At 37.9% G+C, this 23,228-nt stretch overlaps 1 protein-coding gene across 19 annotated transcripts in view; it reads right to left on the reverse strand.

Annotated features, from left to right (window-relative positions):
• MCTP1 (multiple C2 and transmembrane domain containing 1) overlaps window positions 1-23,228 on the reverse strand; it is a 535,596-nt gene that overhangs the window by 3,009 nt on the left and 509,359 nt on the right. For 14 of the 19 annotated variants that reach the window (XM_042990098.1, XM_042990113.1, XM_042990072.1 and 11 more), the window contains 3 exons: window positions 12,720-12,829; window positions 8,651-8,760; window positions 1-98 (listed from right to left, as the gene is read on the reverse strand). In XM_042990098.1, the coding sequence (XP_042846032.1) occupies window positions 1-98; window positions 8,651-8,760; window positions 12,720-12,829 (318 nt within the window). The remainder of the gene's footprint in view (window positions 99-8,650; window positions 8,761-12,719; window positions 12,830-23,228) is intronic. The other 5 variants (XM_042990169.1, XM_042990134.1, XM_042990086.1 and 2 more) reach the window with 4 other exon arrangements.

The raw sequence follows: 23,228 nt of genomic DNA on the forward strand, positions 1-23,228 counted from the left end.
CACTTGTACATCTGAAGGGACTCTGGAAAGGAAGTCAAGTAGTTCATTGTTATCGATTGCATATGGACTCCGCAGCTTTTTTGTAAATTTATTGATACCTGAGAAAGTGATAGATCAAAGATGATTGAAATCTCCAGTTAGGAATTAATCATGTTTATTTTTTATATGTCGCAGTGACTTAAAGATCTGGATTAAGGTGCTCTTCAGTCTTGACTGAATGAAGCAGTAAACCCTGTTTTCTTCTTCCCTCCCTCTCCTGTTTCTTTCTCTCCTTTCCTTTGTCCCCTTCCTCCATCCATCCCCACTCAATGGCTGCTCTGGTTTTCTCTTTGTACTTTAATGGCTTCTTTCCCCCACAGGAAAGACTTTTTATCTGGAAAACAAAAGGCAGTTGGCAGCACCTTGCACTGCTGCATTTTGCTTCACCACTCAGTCTCACGTGACTAGAAGCCCTGTTTTAGTGTTCCATCTACTATGAAACTTGTCTCCTTACATTGTTTTCAAGGCAAAAAGTCTGATTTACTGGTTTTCCCTTTTTCAAAAGATAAACCTTACTGGGTTTTTTGGTTTTTTGTTTTTTTTTTTTGCAGGGGGAGGGGGGAGCAGGGAGGGTGTTAATATGCAAACTAAATATTTAGAAGATACTTGTCCGTGTGGGGTTTTTTTTCCCCTCAAAATGACCTGAAATGAGAGTTTACCACCAGCTTTTTAAAAAAATGAACCTCTTTTAAAGATGGTGATGCAAGAAGATCCTAAACTCTCCTCCCACACATTAGGTGCTGAGAGAAGGCTTATGTCAACGCAGGTAGGAGAGGCTGGGACACAAATCTCGTCATAAACCTTACCTCCAACGTGGCAACCCATAGTCAGGAACGAACTAAAAACCTGTAGCTTCTCCCTGAGGACTGAAAGGTTTGAACCCCACATCAGACACACCAGGCTTTTAAGACATGCACCTAAGAGAAGACTCTCCAAAACATCTGGCTTTGAAAAACAATGGGGCTCATGTCAAGGCTACAGTGCTCTGAGAAATGGCTCTTAAAGGGCTTGCGTGCTTGAAGTCACCCCCGCGCCCAATATGGAAGCAGGTAATTGAGGGGTGCCTGGACTTTGTATGGGAGAGGCTCATTTGCTGGTCTTGGAGCATCAACTCGAGAGACAGGCACACATTCAAAGGACAGCTGGAGTGCTCTGAGGGCCAACGACAGGGGGTGCCATCTTTGTCCTTTCCCTCTGCTTTGCTCCAGCTGGTGTGTGCCATCTTCATCCTCTCCCTTTGCCACACTCCAGAGTGTCAGTACCTCCCTGAGGGAAGCTTTGACACATGTATGGTGCCCCAGTTTTATGTCTGGTTTTACTTCTAGGAGGTGGCTCAATATGGTGATGTAGGATGATCCTGAACTCACCTCCTCCCATGAACACACCAAATCTACAGCTACATATGGAACAGTTCCCTCCGAAAAAGACCTGAAAACTAGTTGAGCAACTTCTTCACATCAGGCAACAAGGAAAAGGCCAAAGTGAAGTGGGTAGCAGAGGCTGAGACACGGTCTCTACCCCAGCAAGGCCACCCACAATCACAACGTAACTCACAAACCCGGAGCGTCTCTCTGAGGACCAGCAGGTGATACCTTGTGTCAGGCACCCTAACTTTTAATTCCTGCACCTAACAGATGAGCCCCAACACATCTGACTTAGAAAACCATGAGCCCTAAAGAGCTGTAGTGAAATGAGAAATGGCTCAAAGAGCTAGTGTGCAGACTCTCTTGCCCCAGGGTGCAGCACAGAAGCAGCCATTAGAAATGCACCCAGACTTTAAGAAATGAAGATCTTCCCTATAATCTTAAAGCTTCAGCTGGAGGGGCAGGGACCTGCTGGGACACTCTTCTGCTTGTGGGTGACATATTTGCACTCTCTGTCTGCCTTGTAAAGCTGGTGGGTGCCATCTTTACCCTCCAGCTGGCAGGCACCATCTTCACACTCTCCCTCTGCCACGCTTCAGAGCACCAGCATTTCCTGGACGGGAGTTTTTGCACACATCTGGTGCCTTTGCTCTTGTGGCTGCCAGCAAGGGGACACCCCTTGATTGCTGGGCTCAGTAGGCCAGTATTGCTTCCATTCCTGAGTTGCACGGGACTCTAACAATCAGACCATCCTTGGCAGAAGACCATCCCCAGGACACTGCACACATAGCAAAGGGAAAGATCCTCCCAGTTGCTCAGAGAAAGAAGCCTATTTGCAAGCTTTGGCCTTGTGGGCCACCTTCTGCTCCGGCACACTTAGAATAATGTGTGGGAGAGTTCTCAGGGAACAGAGTCCAGTGGATACGGTCTTTGCACTCTCTGCCTCACTAGAGCTCATAAATATCTCCCTAGGAAGGTGCTTATATCCTTGTTTGACACCCTTGATTTTTTGTAGCTGCTTTTGGTGGATAAGGTGCTACTTGTGTTTCTGGGTCCCACACATTTCTGTAGTCCCAGGCTACAACACACGTAGTCTGTGAAAGAGAACTATTTGTCCTGGAGCTGCAGGCCTACATGACAAGCTTTCAGTTTGGCATACATCTACAAGCTTAGAGACGTGCTCTGAGGAAGTGAGTGCAGCAGTGTGTCATCTTTGTGCTGTCCCTCCACCTCACTACAGCTCCCTGGCGTCTCCTAGAAAGGAGTTCACACACTTACCTGGAGCCCCAATTTTAGTCACTGTCTCCCAGGGGATATTCTCTAGATAACCTGGTTCTAGTGGCTAGATGGGCTTATGTGCAATCCCATAGAAATTATAGATATATCTTTGCATTCTTTATTTATATTTACATAAATTTATAAATATACATAAATTTATATATGCGTGTGTGTGTATGTATATATATACATATATGTGTATATATATATATATATACATACACACACATATATATGTGTGTGTGTGTGTGTATTTAAATTGCATTCTTTAACAGCTGCTGCCGGAGGGTTTGGTTTCCAACCAGCCTGAATCTAGGTACTAACTGGTCTTGGCACACCATCAACTACAAGGAGCTATTAAAATAAGCTACTCAGACAATCAAAAAGGTTAGAGAGACAACCAAGAGCTAAGGCAGGGTTGAATAATAAGGTTCACCTCCTAAACAAGGCCAGCCTTTCAAGAATGGGAGAAGTGTCTTTTCATGTAATGCACAGAAAACAATAGTCAAGGCAAATGAAGAAACAGGAACATGTTCCAGAGGGAAGAAAAAGATAAAAATCTCTGGAAGAACCTTAAGGAAGATGGTAGGTAATTTACCTGATAACAGTCCAAAGTAATGGTCATAATAATGTTCACCAAATTCAGAAGACTAGAACACAGTGAAAATTTCAAAAAAGAGATGGAAAATATAATGAAGTACCAAATAGAAGTCACAGCTGTAGAATCCAGTCACTGAACTGAAAAATACATTAGAAGGGTTCAATAGCAGACTAGATGAAACAGAAGAAAAGAACAGTGAACTCGAATACCTGGCAGTGGAACTACCCAGGCAGAGGAGATTAAGGGACATGGGGCAAAACCAAGCATACTAACACAATAGGCGTCCCAGAAGGAGGTGAGAAAGAGAAGGGGGTTGAAAACTTCCCTAAACCTGGGAAGGAAACAGGCATCCAGATCCAGGAAGGCCAGAGAGTTCCAAATAAGAGGAAGGCAAAAAGACCCACACCAAGGCATAGTTTAAAAGAGAAAAGGTAAAGATGACCAAAAAGAAAAGTCCTAAAAGCAGCAAGAGAAGAACAACTTGGTAAGTAAAGGGAACCCCCATAAGACTATAAGATTTTTGTCAACAGAAATTTTGCAAGCTGGAAGGGAGTGGCACAGAAGCTGAAGGAGTTCATCACCATGAAACTGGCCTTACAAGAAATGTTAAAGGGACTACTTTTAAGCTGAAAAACGATGCTAAATCATTAAAAAGAAAATATGAAAGTATAGATCTCACTGGTAATGGTAAATATATAGTAAGGGTAGTAGATTAATCACTTACAAAGTTAGCATAAAGGTTAAAAGACATAATAAAACTACAATAATTGGTTAAGGGATATTCAAGATTAAAAGATGTTAAATGTGGGACACCTGCGTGGCTCAGTCAGTTGAGCATCTGACTTCAGCTTACGTCGTGATCTCTCAGTTCATGAGTTTGAGCCCCACATCAGGCTCACAAGCTGTCAGCACAGAGCCCACTTCGGATCCTCTGTACTCCTCTGTCTGCCCCTCCCTTGCTTGTGCCTGCTCAAAAATAAAGATGTTTAACATCAAAAACATAAAACACGTGGATGGAGGTTAAAATGTAGAACTTCAAAATACATCCAACCTTACAATGTTACCAAGTTAAAATAGACTGTTATAAGTTGTAATATATAAGCTTTATGGTAACCACAATGCAGAAAGCTCTACTAGATACACAAAAGATAATAAAGCAACCAAAGCATACCACCAAAGAAAGTTATCAAATCACATAGGAAGAGAGCAAAACCCATCTATATGTATGCTGCCTAGAAAAGACTCATTTCAGATAGAAGGACACAGAAAGTGAAGGAACGGAAACCAAAAGAAAACTGGGGTAGCTATGCTTACATCAGACAAAACATACTTGAAAACAAAAACTGTAACATGAGACTAAAAAGGGCATTATGTGATGATAAAGGGGCCAGTCCAAGAGGACAGAGCATTTTAAAGTAGTTATACAGCCAACATAGAAGCACCTAAACATGTAAAGTCAATATTACCAGACATAAAGGGAGCAATAGCAGTATAATACTAGAGTGCTTTAATACCTCACATCAACACATAGATCATCCAAGCAGAAGATCAATAAGGAAACAGTCTTAAATGACATGTTAGAGCACATGGACCTAACAGACATGTATAGAACATTCCATCCCAAAGCAGGAGAATATGCACTCCTCTCAAGGGCACATGGAACATAACATTCTCCAGGATAAATATGTTAGGCCACAAAACAGATCTTAATAAAACAGATTGAAATCATATACATCTGAAAAAGATGAAAAAAAAAACACAATGGTATTAAACTAGAATCAGTTATAAGAAGAAAACTGGAAAATTCACTAATATGCGGAGATTAAATAACATGCTACTGAACCAATTTGTCAATGAAGAAATAATACCTTGAGACAAATGGAAATGGAAATAAAACATACCAACATGTATAGGGTACAACAAAAGCAGTTATAAGTGGGAAGTTCATAGCAATAATGCCTACTTCAATTAAAAAAAAAAAATCTCAAACTAACTTTACACTTCAAGGAACTAGAGAAGAAAACAACAGACAAAACCCAAAGTTAGTAGAAGGAAGGAAATAATAAAGTTCAGAGCTGGTTCTTTGAAAAGATCAGTAAGATGGCAAACCTTGAGTTAGACTTACCAAGAAAAAAAGAAGATTTAAATAAAATCAGAAATGAAAGGATATGTTAAACCAGAAACCACACATGTATAAAGGAGCATAAGAGACTAGTGTGAACAATTACACACCAACAAATTGGGAACCTAAAAGAAATGACAAAGGTGGTAATAAGCTCCTTGACATTGGTCTTGACAATGTTTCAGAGTGGACACCAAAAAGCAAAGACAACAAAAGTAAAAATAAACAGGACTACATCATACTAAAAAGCTGCACAGCAAAGGAAACCATCAATAAAATAAAAAAGCAACCTACTGAATGGGAGAAAATATTTACAAATCTGATAAGGGGCTAATATCCAAAATATATAAAGAACTAATACAACTCAATAGGAAAAACAAAAACACAGTCCAAAAAAAAAAAAAAATGGGCAGAGGATCTTATTTTCCAAACAAGACCTACAGATGGCTCACTGGTACACAAAAAGATGCTCAACATCACTATCAGGGAAATAAAAACACCTTGAGTTATCACCTCACACCTGTTAGAATGGCCATTATTCTTGTCAAAAGACAAGGAAGAACAAGTGCTGGCAAGCTTGTGCAGAAATAGGAACCTCATTCACTGGTGGTGGGAATGTAAACTGGTGCATGTGGAAAACAGTATGGATAATCCTCAAAAAAAAAAAAAAAAAAAGAAAAATTGAACCACCCTATGTCCATACAGTTCCACTTCTGGATATTTAGCCAATGAAAACAAAAACACTAACTCAAAAAGATAAATACACCCTCCTGGCACATGTTCATCGCAGCACTGTTTATAATAGCCAAGACATGGAAACAACCTAGGTATCCACTGACAGATTAAGGAAATCTTGCCATTTGCAGTAACATAGATGGGCCTTGAGAGCATTATGCTAAGTGAAATGAGTCTAAGACAAACATCTTGCGATTTTACTTATATGTAGAATCTAAAAAAATAATAAACCAAGCTCATAGATTCAGATTGGTAGTTATCAGAGGCAGGAAGTGGGAGAATGGATGAAATGATTTGAAGGGGTACAAATTCATGGGCATGTCATGTATAGATAGCATGGTGACTCTAGTTAATAATCCTGTACTGCATATCTGAAAGTCACTAAAGAGTAGATCTTAAAAGTTCTCACCATAGGAAAAATGTTTGCACTTCTCCATCTCTGGCAATGAGATTTTCAGAAAGCAATTTTCCTTTTAAATTACACAAAATTTAAATTTAATGCTTGCAAAAGATGCTGTGATTGACTTACTTGGATCACTTTTGGACTAGAGCAGCCAAAAACCATGACAGAGGAGCTATATCTACCCATACTAAGTTACTCAACAGTGAATCCTCTGCTCTTACCTGAAGAGCAAATGTCGTTGGACGGCAAACAGGGGAGATTGGAGCTATTACAGAAACAAAAACTGTGATGGGATAGCAATGTCAAAACAATACACAAAACCAGAAATATCTATCCCACATATTCTATGATACAAGGTAGAATTTCAGTGAGATAAGTCTACTCTGAAATTTATATTGCTCTTAATAAGTGACCAAGCATATTCACATATACAAAATAAATTAACAGCTTTATATGAAATCAACAAACCAAGCTGTAACTTAGAGGATCTTGGCTCTTCTTCAGGAAGTTCAGCAGAATAAACTTCTTTTGCAGTCTTGAATTTGGTCTGTCTCCCCATGTGAGACCCATGTCTTAAATTTCTGGTTAACATTTCAGCAATCACCTAGCACTAAAGAAATACTGTTCTTGTTTTATTTCATTTGATGAAACAAGAGGCCCAAACACATTCTCTTAGAATTACGTTTAAGACAGAGCTAGTGAGGCCACCCCAGGTTACAGAGCCAGATGTTTGCCATGGGCTCTGCTTTTTGAGAACGCTGGGGAAACAGAACCAGAGGTTCACTGCCTATCACAGCTGAGATGGCAGTTCTGACCCTAAGTAGGTTAGAGATAATAAACTGCCACACCTCATGCCATACCCTAATTCCTTCAATAAAACAGCATCTGTTTTAAATACCAAAGGAAAGAATGAAAGACCTTGAACATACATCAGGGAAGCAAGAAGAGTAGAAATGCTTCCCTCCTCGTGTAGTGAAGGTATATCTTATTTGAAACTGTTTAAATTATAACAAGGGAAAAAAGTAATCATTCCCCCCACTCCTTACTCAAGATGTAAAGTAAGGAGAGTGATGATAAAGGGTAAGAGGGCTGATTCAGGATATGACAAGACAGGCCAAAAAGAATAGGGAGACAGGAATCTGAAAACTGGAGGGTTTGGAGACCTCTGATCCCTTTTGTCACTTTTTCCAGCATTTCTTTAAAAATCTCAGAAAATAACAAAACATTCCTTTTCAAGTGTAAACGTGTGTTTTCTGGACTTAATACCCAATTTGGTTCTTTGCATTTTTTATGTTTAGCAATCTTAGGTGTATGCAGGCTGAGGGGGAAGTAGAGAGTCATACTTCTACTGAGTCATGTTTATGTATATCATTAATGTAGTTTTATAGGTTAGTACATCTTAGAGAAGGACAATTTTTTTCAAACCAAGAATTTTCTCAGATAAGGAACAGAAGCCCTAAAATAATGAAGGATGCTGAAACTACCACCTAAGTGGAGTCTAGGTCCACAGGAACTGTTGGCCTGCAGCATAACTGCGTTAAAAATTAGGACCAGAAAATACCACCTTTAAAGTGGGCTTGCACAGAAGCAATTTTGTTTAGTATACATAAAGCAGGTTTCTTATTCCTAAGCAGCCTGTCAGTGCCAAGGACCCTTTTTGTGCCTCCTAAAGGTGACCTCTTAAATAGGTGGCCATATATAGAACTGTGTTTACGGACACTTCCACAAGATAAAGCACCACAGCACAAAAGCATATTGTCCTAAATGCACCATATGGATCGAAATGCCTCTGTTTACGTATAAGTGGTGAAAATAAATCAGAATGATATCTAGACAAAGCTACACTTTGATATATGAAGAATCTGCACAACTACATGTTTACAGTATGATGGAGCCTATGGTGCCAGATAAGAAAAATGCATTTTGTAGGTAGACCTAAATCTTTATACTGTTGTGATTTTTAACTGACCTGTCTCTTTTCATCATGGAGTAGCTTCATGATAATAAATACAGGGAACTAACTGACAGTATAACTCATTCCTTAAAAATAGTTTGTTCCTAGTATCTAAGGCAGTTTACAAAAAAAAAAAAAAAAAGGCTTTACTTACCCCAGACAAGGACAATGTATCTCAGTGGAATGAAGTACAGGATGACTGTGAACACACAGAGGGCTACAATGGCCAGCCAGCTTAAGAATGGGACAGTCCAGTTGAAAGTACTGAATAAGAAATTAACACATCAGCAATCTGAGCACTTGATACTTTTTTCAAGCAAAGATTAAAATAAATGTGATTCTAACCCACACACTGGACTAGGGATCTAGTAAGACTGCATTTCTCTCTGGAATAGAAGGCAATTGCAGTAGACTGTCAGAGGACACAGGTTAGTCACAATCTCCTGAGTTTCATGAAAGCAGGGCCCAGGTAAACAAGGCTTGCCACCAACCCCTCCAGATTGTCCCAGGTGACTTCAGGGCCTCAAGGTGCACTAGACTCCTAAGTGGTTAAAAAAAATTTTTTTAAATAGGTTTTTCTGCTTTTAAAACTAGTAGCCAATCTTGTTTTCTCCAAAATTTCATAGAGGAGAATGCCCCTGGGCCTACCATTCTTTCTTCTGTCAACTCACACTGGATTCCCGACACTGGAAATAAAATGTCAGCAATTGTCTGTAGACTTAAATCTTACACTGTTGTGTAAATCCTCTTGAGTTTAGAATTCCTTCGAGAAATACTCACTTTTCACTTCAGCTATGTTTCAAATGTAACTAGAAGTCAGGAAGGGGGAACAGAGCGGTTAGATTTGTAAAAATTCACCTGCCATCCTTGCCCTTCCCAGAAATACAGAGATAATTAAGAAATAAAGTCAGTACCGACTTCTATTCTCCCTGTATTATTTCTGGCAAAGGAAAGCACGTGGTAGATTTGTTGGAAAGACTGAAAATGGAGTGTAAGCTGGCAAAGTGGGTTACAGCAGGGCCTGCCTGATGGGTCTGCAGTGTTCCCATCCTGCTGCTGATTGATAATGTAGAGGGGTCAGGGAAGGCTGCAAGACTGAATGTTGACAGTGAGATAACATCAGAACAAAACAAAAACAGGATCGGTGAGGAAAAGTAGAAGAAGTTACAAAAAAGACAGTACGAGGAAGATGGGGAGGAATGTAGTGGGACAAAAAAGAAAATGACAGAGAAGTTTAAAAAGATGTAGAAAAGCAGGGAAATCGAACATGGAAATAGTGCAATAGTTTAGGATTCTTTGTGTAGAAATTCTGTAGTGAATCTCACGGTTTTTAATGGAGAATGGCAAAATAATAACGGAACCATTGCATGGAGTCCACAATGTTGGGCATATAATTATGTCACCGTTTACAAGCATACAACTGCCTCAACAACCAGCCTCTGAGGAGGAACTAACACATACTGTTGAGTGACACTTTACTGCAGTTTAATGAAAAAAGCAAAAAAGATACCTATGTTCAGAGCCTAGATTCTGCCATTTGACTTTAGACAAATCAACCTTTCTGTGCCTCAACTTCCCCCTTTAAAAATGAGGACAGCTGTTACTGTGGTGGACTGATACTGATGGCAACACATTTATGTGAATCAAAGTGATATTTTTAGAGCTAATCAACTCTAGTGGTCTATTGCAGTGACAAGGGCGCCAAAGACACTTCAGGAAAATATGAAATTATACATGATAGGGATAAATGTGAATGTTTTTAATTTTCTCTAATTTCCTGATAATGTATGTTATATGCACTTGGAGTGGGGTTTGTCCAGGTCAGTTTTTGCTCCTATAAAGGATGATTAAGAGATTTTCTTCCTATATTTCCCCTCGGCATAACACTGAGGTGTGAATCCTTAGCTTTGTGGGCATATACCTTGCCTTTTGTCTGTCTAGGGTCAAATGTTTCCTAAAAATGTTTTTTTTCTAGTAAAAGAGGCACAATGAAATCAATCTGGTTGTCTTGTTTTCAGTAACTCTTGGGGTCTGGCTTTTCTCTTTGTTTCCTCCCCTGGCCAGAGTGAGCACCCTGTTTCACTGTCACCTGGTAAAGGATCGTGCCTTCCTTTCTTCACTGACACCTGTGCTTCCCTTGGTTCTGCCCACGTGTGGAGAGAACAGAAGGCTGAGGAGGGTCTGCTCGTTTTCCCGGGGCTCAGCTCAGAGCCATGCATCAGTACACCTCAGTGTGCAAGAGCACTGGCTCTTCAGTGAGAAAACCCTCCTTCTGGGCAGCCTCCTGAAGGGCTCCCTGTGTTCTCCTTTCTCCTCTTGGAAGGATAAATGGCAAGGAATCGCTACCAGTGTAGCTAATGTCAGAAAAAAAGACTGCCCTTTTCTAAATCCACAGTGCATCATGAAAACTAAATCTAGAATATGATCTTTCCCCAAAAAAGATGCAATTCAAGAAAGTTCTGGAATGATTATTTAGTAACAAGATGTGGTAATTATAGAGGCTTTTCACTTTTTACTTAATGATTGCTTCTGAATCTGCTTTCTGAATAGATGCATTTTATCTCATGTGACCCCAGGGGACCTTCTCTTTTTTAATATTCAAAAAATTGTGCAGGAAAGATGGCTTCTATAAGACTCACTGGATCCTATGCCTGTTTCTGTACCTCAGCCTACACCTATACCTCTGTCTATACCTGTGGAAAGTTCCATAAAACTCAGTTTTTCCCAAGGCTGTTCCACAGCCAGGATCTGGTCATATCCTCCAACTGGCTCTGATGTTTTCCAACCAAGCATCTGAGGTCCCCAACCACCTAGAGTTACAAAGAAGCCTTTTCCTCTCAGGCATAAATTTGCCTGACCTCAGAGCTGACCCAGTGTCTTTATGGTATAAATGAAATACTTCCATCAGGTATCAACACATAGTGTATCTCAGAGAAAGGACAACACTCAAAAGGGAAATGCCCTATTTAATTTAGGACTTCACACTATGCTCCAGTGGAAAGGGTGTGCAGAACAAAGGAACATTCTTAGAAATGGAAATAACATGGAGAGGAAGAGAAAAAAATGTGGGACTTGGTCTTCAGATGTCTGAGACTGAAGGCTGCTGTACATTTGGAGTAAAGGGGAAGCTATTCTAATATGATATAAAAAATGGAAACTCAGCACCTATGCATAAGTGGAAATGTATTAAAAAATTATACAAAATAAAATGCATTATTCCTTGAAACATGAAAAGCACTAGGTGAATGACTCACACCTTTAGTTTAAATAATTTACTCCTTTCAAATGTGTATGCCCAAGGATTCATATCTGTAGAACACTTCTGGTGAATGATAATATGAATAATAATGAATAGATACATGAAACTAGAAAATGTAGGTTTATCCAGATAACAGCACCCCTTGAATAGACTATTTAGCAATCATTATGTAGGCCAATTTTCACATACTTTAGTAGTATGGGACCTTAGTATATTTTTAACTGGTCATTAAGACTTATAAATCCACATCATTGGATTTATAGACCGTTGTTTTTAAAAGTTCATTAGTAAATAAAACTATTGCAAGTAAAACACAAGTAATGTAAAATTCACAAGAATATTCTTAATATAAGAAAATTATATTCTTAATTTTATATTAGCTTTCAATGAAGCTGTATTTATTTTTTTAATTAGGAAAGGTAATTCCTTTTTTAAGAATTATTAAAACTATTAGTTTATTTCATCTGTAATTATGATCTCAACTATTTAAATAGACAAGTTAAAAAAATATTTTTGCAGAGTGCTCTATAAAATATGATTTTTTTTAAATTTTAGAGTTACTCGATGACAATATGTCAACCTATAATAAAATGAAGATGTGTCTTGATTACCTGAAATTCTCATCTAGTTTGGTTTATTTTTTTCCTATCACGATTTCATATTCCATTTAAGAACAAAGTCTTTCACTGTGAAAATGTGCTAAAATTTAGGACGGTGTTATTTCTTCAAAGCTACAAGTAGGACTTCTTTCCAACCAATATGTTCTAAATTTCAGGAAGGAAATTGACAGAACTTTGAGAAAACCAAAGACTGGCAGAAACAAAGTAAATAATGATGAAACTGAGCAATAGATCACCCAGAAGGAGTATCCCCTGCCAAAAAGAATGTGGCATTTCACCCTCTGAGAAACAAATGGACACTCTGTCCCACAGAAGGTCAGGGCTCACATGTCAGCATCACTCACTTCTTTATCCTTTCGCCAAAGGAAGCCACTTCATCTAGGATGTTCTGGACACTGATACAAACCTCCTGGATGGCATAGATTTTATTTATAAATCCCTTTTTTTCACTGTCCTAAAATACAATTAAGAAAAAAGAGAGATTCTGTGTGAGTAACGGTACTCTTCAGTGCTTGAATTCTTGAATTGTCCCTCTCTTACATTTTTAAACTTAAATAAGCTTCATCTCTGTGTATATATAAATGGATGCTTGGAACCGATAAAAATATCAGGGTGTAAAGGGAGATGGAGGACGAGGGGCATCCAGCATCACGGACCTATGCCAACATAAAGGTAGTTGCAAAGCAAGAGACTCCAATTCTGTTGATCTTGCCCTGATGAACAGAAACATTTTAGCCAGAGTTGGGGGGTGGGGGTGGGGAAGGATGTAAAGGTGTAGGAGAGAGGGCAGGTCTCAGAATAACCAAATCCGGAAGACCTGTGAGCAATGAAAACTGAAAGGGGAGAAAAAAAAAAAAGACAAGGTCAATGGAAACTAATCAAGTAAACACTTCCTAAGTAGTAGTTTAGGAAAATCAGATGCAAAGTAAGCCTGGCCCATCTCTTAAGTATAACAGTCCATACCTGATGCAATAGCATATGCTATTTTCGGGTTCTAACTAAACATTTCCCCCCCCTCTTTGTACTTCGTTCTTCATTTTAAAACTTGTCCTGGTTTTAAGCAGAGCTAGTGTGCTCCAGGGAATGGGTGGGTGGGATTGAGTGTAAAGCACCCAGAGAATGGTGTGAGCCTGGGGGAAATGTGCACATTTTGTAATTTTAGACCCAGAGGAAGAAATAGTGGTGGCCTTTCACGATTGAAATTTCTGCTTAGTAGCCTGGCATCACAGGCACTTGCCTAGGCTGTTTGGTGGAGACCATCCAACCCTGATTCCATGACTCCATTCCTCCATGCCAGCTTGAATATCTATGGAAATGTAGATCCAATTTCATTACTTTAACTTCTTTTGAACACTTCCACACTGTGCCAGAACACTTGAGACCTCATGTGGCAGTCAGTGCTTGCTGAAAGCAGCCAGAAAGCTAGAATAATAATGTCGTCATGTTGCACATTTACATACTGACTTTCACTTTAGAAAAGTCTCAAGCACTTTGCACTGTGAACATGGCTGGGCTGGCATCCTGCCACCTTAGAAACTGAGGGCAAGTGAATGACAGGTGTATCTGCAGCCCCCAAGAACAACAGGCTACAGTGGGACTGAGGATATGGAGGCCAGTTTGAAACATGATCTTTAGATAAAAGTTACTTAGAGCTGTCATTTTAAATTTAATTCCCATGGGAGATATTGTCTTCATTATTCATTTGGCTTATATCAAGATAGACTGTCCAGACAATAAGGTAGATGTGATGCATAAGGCTCAAAGTATACAGAACAATTAAGTACTCTCAAAGTCCCCACTGTCTTCAAAAGCCACCCTTCACTTACCATTACAGACATGAATGCATCAATTTCTTGTCTTTTTTCCCTCCCCAGTAATAAAACAAAGTCCATTAATTTCACTTCTGCAATTGTACACTTCAGAAAAAAATGGATATCCAGTGGCTCCTTCTGTTATTTCCTAATTACAAAGTTGGTCTGTTCTAATCATCTCTATGGCCTTCAGTGTTTTCTCTCTCAAACACCGGCTAAATTCATTTATCTCTATGAAATAAAGAGCTCTTACAAGTATTTTTCTGCACACAGAATAAATCATGCTAGAATCGAAGAAGGCTGGTTGCACAATCAAAATTCATTGAGAATGTCTTACCAGTTTGAAATGATCATGTGAAAAAATACTTTTCACAATAGCAATAAAATCCACAATCACTTAAGCATAACATTAATAAGATACGTACAGAATCTGCATAAAGAAAAGAGAGATACTGTGTTTCTGCACTGGAACAGTGATTATTAAAAGAATGTATTCTTTTCTTCTGTTGAACATACAGGTTTAGTGCATTTTCAAGCAAATTCTAATGTGTTTGGAATGCAGTGAAATGGGGAGAATTTGATAAATTTGTTTGGAAAAATAAATTGAGCGCTAGAGCCAAGAAATTTTTGCAAAAGAGAAACAATGAGAAGGCATTTATTGTACCAGATATTTAAGTAATTAAAATATGAAAGAACAGTGAAAGAGAGATTGTTTAATGATAAAGCACCGCATAAATCCACCATAAAGATGAAAGCAGTATGTTACTGGGTACTTGTGTCAACTGTTTGCGGAAAATTATGTTAAATCCTACCTCCACAGACTCTCAAATCTACTTGAGATAGCCCAGTTCTACTCAGATCTACCTCAAATAGCCCCAAATACATTCTAGATTAATTAAAAAGCAAAACAACTAAAGGTGAATTATAAAAACAGAAGAAAATGTAGGTAACTTATTTAGTGACCTTGGAACAGGAAATAACTTTTTAAACATACAAGCAGTAAAGGAAGTCACAACAATAATTGGTGGCAAAAGTTACATAAAATAAGAAACTTATTCTGTCAAAAATCCTCATAAATTTAAAAGGCTAAATGGGAAAAAATTTGCAACAAATATGACACATCAACGGATGGGGTTTCCAGTATACTCAATATTGGAAATGTTGGTCTGAAAAGACCTTCATTGCAGTTTTTTTATTATAACAAAAAGAAAAGAAAAAACAGTGACATATTTTGTGGAATTACTTATAGCACAAACAAGTGACATACTACTATGAAATTACAAAATATTAAAGAGAATATTTAATGGCAACAAAAATGCTTATGATCTAATAGATATTGGGGGGGGAGAGGTAAATGTGAGATAAAGTATAATAACTTTTTTTGAAATGGGTGGGTTGGAAAAAAGATGAAGAGAATGTGTCAAAATATTACAGGTAATAGAAGTTACCTCCTATAATATTAATAATTCTTAGCAATTAATGCTTTACTTTTATTTCACTGATTTCCTCCAATATCATAATTTAAGGAACATGAGTAGAAGAAATAAAGGAATTGATACTCATTGAGCATGATTTTAGGTGGTTTCTCTATTTTTTCTTAATATTTTTTTTGTATTCTTATATCTGTTTTAAATTATTTTTAGAAAGAAGTAGAAGATAAATACACACATTAAGCATTATCATGTGTTTTTCAACATGGCTCATTCAATCTTCATAACGTCATCCTACAATGTAGTTTCTTCCACTCTACTGAAGAAGAAAGGAAGGATTGAGAAAAGTGACAACTTGGATTAGGACTATGATAGGCCAAATCCAAAGTTTATTCTCTCCATAATATACCATGTTACCTTACCATCCTATCCAGGAAGGTTTCATTTCCTACCCAGAATTCCAGTGTAATAAAAAAGAACAAAAGACTTGAAAACATTTAGGAACTTATATTGTAGTCACCATGACCAGCAATATAATAAAGTCAGGAAACTTGATTCAACAGTAGGAAGTGAAAGATATGTTAGAAACCACCAGATGTAATGTCAATAATGCAGTGTGTAAATATTAAATACTGGATCTTTGTTAGTAAGATGTGTCACTGAAAGCATGTACAAAGTCTTCTTAGTAGATACTTTAAAATTGATGTGCTGGTATATGATTACTGGCTAAAGAGTTTTAAAAATCTGCTCACTCTTAATTTTCTGTTTTTTCTCTACTCCTACCCTACTACCCAACCCCTCATCCCCAAACACAAAAAAACAAAATAAGATGGTCTGTAATGTTGACAAAGCTTTGAAAAGCAAATGCTTTGGGATAAAATTTTTATTTTAAAATCTCTTTCATCAAGTCCTATATTCCTCCACTGTGGTCCCCAACCAATGAAGTAATTACTCTTTATATACAGTATATGACCCAAAACTGCAATGGGTAATGGAATTGCTCTGTGTTGCATTCCAATATTTCACACTTTTTTCACTAATGTTCAATACTTTATTAGTAGAGAATAAATTGGTACATTTCTTTTATTGTCATTTTTGCTTTCCTTTATAAACCAGCTTGGATGAAAGAAATATCATAGGGTAGTTAATCATCCAAAGGCTTGGTAGTGACACTGGTTGGTTTTTTTTTTTTTTTTTTAATGCATTATTAAGGTTTCTTTTGAAGATGTAAAAAAAAAAAAATTACCCATAAAAAAAAAGCTATAACTATAAATCTGAGAACATGTGAGATTTATATCATACAACTTTTTCTAATGGCTCTATATAATTTTTAAAAATCTTATTATATTTTAAATAGTCCACACAACATAAATAACTGCAAACTTGAAATACAGTGATTCTTTCATATTCACCTATTTTATGATCACATATCATGACAGGAAGTTAACTAGATTTTTCTAAAGAAGTATCTACTTCCTAGCTTTGAAATATTTAGGAATATCTAAAGACCTAAAGAATCAATAGGAGTACATTACATATTTAGAGAATCCTGTCCAGTGACTTTCAAACCAAAATGACAAGTGCCCCATTCGTGGGTCCTATTGTGAATGGGAACAAGAACCCAAAGTGATAGGTGTTGGGGGATATGTATTGTGTGGCTGGACTCTCCATGTATCCAGCTGCATCCTGTCATAGTCACGAACGCTATTTAGGGGCCCGGCCAAAGTAGTCATTGTCAGCCCTGTTGACGTGATGGAAAATGGATGTGTTGAACACCTGCACTATATTGGTCACAACAAGTATGTAGAATATGTTTGGTCAAAATATTTGTTATAAAATTAATACTATTTCAATTACTTTCTAGAGTGAAAGAATGTCTTAGGAGTGCAAAGGGGCAGCTATTAAATCTTATGCCAAGAGAAGCATAGAAAGGAACTGACCCAGCCAGCAATCTGGGACGTATGATCACCTTACCTATTATTTCCTGGATGAAGCATTCAGATATACCACCCCAAAGAGCTCATCTTGATTATAATTTTGCTTTTCCTTTAAAGTCTTGCTATGTAACCTCTGGTAAAGGGTGAGTGATAAGATTGATATTTGCTATGAGACAGAATTGTTATAGTTTACAGCTTTTCTGTGAGCAAATAGAGTCTCACGTAGCACAGGGTGTACAACTGTGTTTGGAATACATCTTGTGTTTCATGTGATTTATTTTTTATGCTAAAGATGGTTTGGGTTCCCAACTTGCTTGGTTCATTCAGTAAAATGCCCTGCAAAACTCCTCTCAGAGCTACACTTCTAACTGAAGGAAAAAATATTAGAAATTAGATACAGATTGAATAAAGACACACAAGGTGATAAAATATTTTCTCTGTGCCAATATTCCTTCTTTTTCAGATAGAGAAAACTATGTTTCAGCCCCAAATCAAGAATACTGAAATTCTCACAGCAGCTTGGCAAGTCAGAGACCTTTCCTACTGAATTGTATCTCCATGTGTTACTCAGTTTTTATTATATCAAATCTTACCCAGGTTACTTAATGCCTTGGCTCTTTAACTCATATTAACCTTAATAATAAGAACCCTCTATTGAGACATTAAAGGATTCTGAGATAATGTTTAAGGTTAAGAGGACAGATGTATACCAGTTAATACAGTGTATTTTTCTCTTAAAAAATAAAAGTTCTCTAAAACATTTACATTTCAGAGTTCTAAAGAGGACTAAATTAAATAAGACATGTAGAGCTCTTAGTATAATGCCTGTACAAATAAACTGTCTATAATTATTATTGATAGTAGTAGTAATAATAAAGTTATGGACACAGTTTCTTATTAAAAGAATTTAAATTATTATCTGTTTTTGCTTATAGTAAAAACAAAATTTTGAAATAATAGACAGAATTCCCTAAAATATGCAACCTTTTTATGCATGATTAGTTTTGCCCCAGATGACTTAGTGTTAACTTGTCAAATTCCATTTTTGAAAATGATGGTAGATCTTTATAATGTTACACAGAGACCATCTTCCACCACCACCACCACCCCACTTCCGTTGACCCTGCACGTTTTTTTTTGCAGAATGAGCATTTACCTGGTCTTCATTTTTTGCTTCTTCTCTTGCAAGGTAGCCCTATGCTTTTCAGTACTTGGTTTCTACAATGCAATTTTAATTGCATTTAGTTGTGCCTTGCCCTGTTAGTTTAATGTTATACATTGTGCCTGTAACTTTACAATTGATTGTAAAGTAACAGAAATTTAGAGAGAAATGGCTCCTGGGCTAGGCAATGTAAACAAGAGGCATTTTTTAAATGGCAGCTAAGATTCCTAAGAATTATGATGAAAGCCACCAAGGAAGGGAAAACAATAGGAGAAAAGAAAGAGAGGTGATAGGAGAAAAAAGAAAAAGAAGAAGAAGGAGAGAGAAGGAGAATGAGGGCAAGAGAAAGTAGAGGAGGGACTCAGAGATACTCTAAGGCCTTGAAGGAGGATGGAGCATGGGGATCATAAGTATGGGGATGAACATGAAGAAAGGAAGGGAAACATCTTTGATCATAAATACAAAAGACATAAAACCAAAGCACAAGCAAAACTTGTTGCCTGTATTAACTCTCAATTAAGCAAAAATAATTATTGTATAAGTCTGCACATAAATGTTTAATTTTCATTAAATGTAAACATAAACCTTACAGAAAGCACCCAGGGATGCACGTATATAAGGGTAGTCAAGAAGGAGAGTTCCCCCAAATTCCTTGCAACTCAAACCCCTCATCCATAGTCCCTAAGGGACTTGCAAATCTCCCTCTTCCTAATGATTTAAGAAAATTCCTTATAACTGTCCTGCTAGTGCTTGAAAGCTCTTAAAAGATTAGGACTATATATCAATATCAAAACCTTTGACTTAATCTCCTTGCCAGCAGGCAGGAAGTGTACTTTCTAGAGAGCAGCTTTATAGATTATGCCATCTCAGGCTTTTGTCCCATGGGAAACTGCTCTCAGATGGACTCCCAAGTGAAAGGGCCAGTAGGCCTGGCTCCAGGCTAACCTTTATAGAAAGCACATCAGAAGCTGTGAGGTTCCTGTTCCCAAATAACCAGGAAAATAAGTGGCAAAGGATACTTTCACCCAGAACAGTACAATACACATTTTGAGATAAGAATTTGTAGGCCTCACAGAATTTTCTGTAAAGTCAAAACAGATTGTGGAAAAGTTTTGAAAATGGGAGGGCACACGCAGGATTATAGTGGCCTAGGACAAGTCACTTCATGTCCTTAGACCTCATTTGAAAACCAAAACCAAAACAAAACAAACGAAAGACCCACACAAAATATTTAAATAAAATGTGTCCTCAAATCCCTTCTGGTTCCAAACCAGCCATATTACAGAGACAGTAAGAGCTGTGGTTTAGTTTTCTGCCCCTCAGAGTTCTTTGAGAGCTAATGTGAGGACCTGGCTGGTGGTGGAGTTTATCCTGCTCTTTGTATGGGTTTAGTGGTTGGAGCTTAAGTGACAATAGCGAAAAGAAGCACCTAGCTTGTTTCTAAATCCAAATAGCAAATGCCACTCTAGCTTTTCTTTACCTTAACTTGTAATGAAAAAGTTGGGTGTATGTGTGTTTGAAAAAGTCTCTTTTGAGGCACCTGGGTGGCTCAGTTGGTTGAGTAGTCTGACTATTGATTTCAGCTCAGGTCATGATCCCAAGGTCGTGAGATTGGGCCCTGCATGGGGCTCTGCACTGATTGTGGAACCTGCTTAAGATTCTCTCTCTCTCTTCCTCTGCCTCTATTCCTTGCTTGCGTTCTTTCTCTCTCAAACTAATAATACTCTCTTTTGAAACTGTTTCTTTTATTTTCAAAATGTGTGTTTAAATAAGATTGGAATTCAAATGCAGAGCTGAGAGGGCAACTGAGAAGTTAGAGAAGGCTGTGACCTCCCTATTCTACTCGACCACAATCTGATTTAGAAGATCAGACTTCTGACTAACTGGCTCCATTGCTAAGCCTGGTCAAATCCTACCTTCAGTATTTCCTTAGCTACGTGGTTTTGAGCAATTTACTTACCTTCATCCATAAAGTGGGGGTAACGATGGAACGTACTTTCATGATGGTTACAGAATTGAATGCGCCTAATCCATTTAAAGCATTCACCATTAATGTCTGGCACATAGGAAGTGCTCAATACCTGTTAGCCGTTAGTATTATTAACAATTTGATGAACTTGACAAAGAAAATACAATAAAACTTTCAGATGCTAATTGTATTAAATCTTTGTAAAGATGACAGAGTTTTCTCCCCTCTTATTTATATATCTAATATAACCATAGATTATCTTAAATATATCATCCCGTAAGGTCCTTACAACAGTCACACTAGGAAAATAGGTATTACTATTCTCATTCCCTACACGAGGAAACTAAAGACCAGTCACCTGGCGTCCTACCTCAAACTTCTATCCCAGTCTATGCTCCCTCTTCGTTGGTGCCTATAGCCATATCTGTTCTCACATGAGATATGGGATTTGAAAAATTAGCAGGGAGTTCATCGGTTTATAGTATTTCCCACCCACTGAAAGTTGTGCATCCTCCGTAGGCCAAAGCTAGTCATACTCAAGCAGGGCACACACCTTTTTGTCGTGTGATTTTTATCTGTCAGTGTTGATGCAGGCAAAATTTCCCATTAGAATCGGTGATTGGTTCTTCAGCAAGCCTCATGGCTCAATCAGAGCCAGAATGTATTATTTAATCTTAAATAGTGCAAGCTTTGTTGCTAATCTACCTACTAGCACAGTTTTTAGTAACAACTTAAAAATTCCTTTTATTATATATACAAAAAAGCATATACATAAAGATGTGGAAGTCACAAAGAATTTTTTCTTGAATAGATTTGTTATAAAAATAATCATTTACCATTATGTAGGACTTTAAGGTTTATAAAACATTTTAAATTTATCTTCCCACTTGGATGGCAGGGGCAAGCGAATCTTCCATTTCACAGATAAGCAAACTGAGGCTTGGAGACGACCTCATCACTGGTTAAAAAGAGTTCCTAGGATTTTAACCCATGTCTCCTGACTGAAATTGGGCTCCTTTCAGGTCACTGTCAGAAAGCCATCAAGTCACATGTGGTATTTCTTCACTGCACTGTTTTAGGTATTTAAAGTTGGCTCTTCCCAAAAACGAATCTTGAGTTATAATCAAATTGTGTGAGAAAAGAATTATATTAGTATTATAAAAACAATGCTCTTTGTGACATCTCCAAAACCAAGTAAGGATTACTTTGTGAAATCCGGAGGCTATCTTTCTTTACAAATATTTTACAAGACAAACTTGTACCTTTCTAAAAAAGCACATCTGTTGTAAATTACCCCCTTGCAGAAAGAGCGAGAATCACCATCCTTTCTTTCCCATCTGAGCTTAAAAGAGATTTGTTGACATACTCGAAGGCCAGCATAGACAAAACAGCACAGGAAAGAGGAGGCGGTCACCAGGACCAGGGCTCGGCTTTGCTTAAACTAATTCCACATGCCCCATGAACCATTAGCTGTTTTTTATTTCCTGCTCTAAAGATCTGTAGTGAAAATAATCTGGGGTAGGGAAAAGCTGCACTTATTATTTTTTTTCCCTCAACAAGATGCTGTGTTAGCAAATAGAACATATGAGCCACCTTCAGCAAACCAAGGTCTTTAATAATCCATTTTTCAAACACTACTGGTATTTCCTTTCCAAACAAAGATGGACTGTGACTGGAATCAATTTCATTATTTGTATGGTACAATTGCCAAGTTTCTGTAAATAATAGCCATTTAAATACTGGATAATATTTTTTATATGAATCCAACAACAGTTTTATTGCTATTTAATTTCCATGATTTGTTTGTTTGCTCTAAGTTTTCAGTGTTCTGAGAGCATGATGTTTGGGGATAGCTGTCTTAAGAACAGCTCCGGAAAAAAAGCAATGTTAGAGTCATACTGGTACTTGAATCAACCAAACAAAGGACATTAAAATTAGGAAAAAATGATTCGCTCTACCATTTTGGGCTTTTCTCCCTCAGTTTCCCTATAAACTGCATAGTATAACATCACCCCCATTTTCAGACTTTGGCATAATATAGGAAATCAAGGATAATAGTGAGAACTCACTGGTCCCCATTAAGATGATAATGGAGCTCTTCAATGAAATTTGACAAAACAGAGGTGATGGTACAAATAAAGGCCTGGTGAATTTGAAGGGAACTGGGCCATCTTTCTCTATTGATGCCATATGTAGCACATACCTGAATAAAACTTCATGCTCTATGGGATGCTGCTGATATATGGGGTGGGCCTATCCCCTAACCCCCTTCCTTACTGCAGCCTAAATCACTAAAACAGGCTCATTCTGAGGTCAACCTGGAAGAAAACACCAGAGGCCCACTGTACTGAGCTGATGGCAGTATTTTTATTTACTCAGTTGTGTGGATCGTGATCTGTCTTGCGATTCACGTAGGAGGAGGGGAGAGCAGTGGGAAGGGCAAGAAAAACTTGGGAACTGATTTGAAAAAGCATCTCCAATTCTTTCACTGGGGATGGCCACTGGCTGAATAGGATAAAGTAAGTGCTTCAGAAACAGTGTATA

The sequence above is a fragment of the Panthera tigris genome, chromosome A1 (assembly GCF_018350195.1).
Source record: "Panthera tigris isolate Pti1 chromosome A1, P.tigris_Pti1_mat1.1, whole genome shotgun sequence".
NCBI lineage: Eukaryota > Metazoa > Chordata > Mammalia > Carnivora > Felidae > Panthera > Panthera tigris.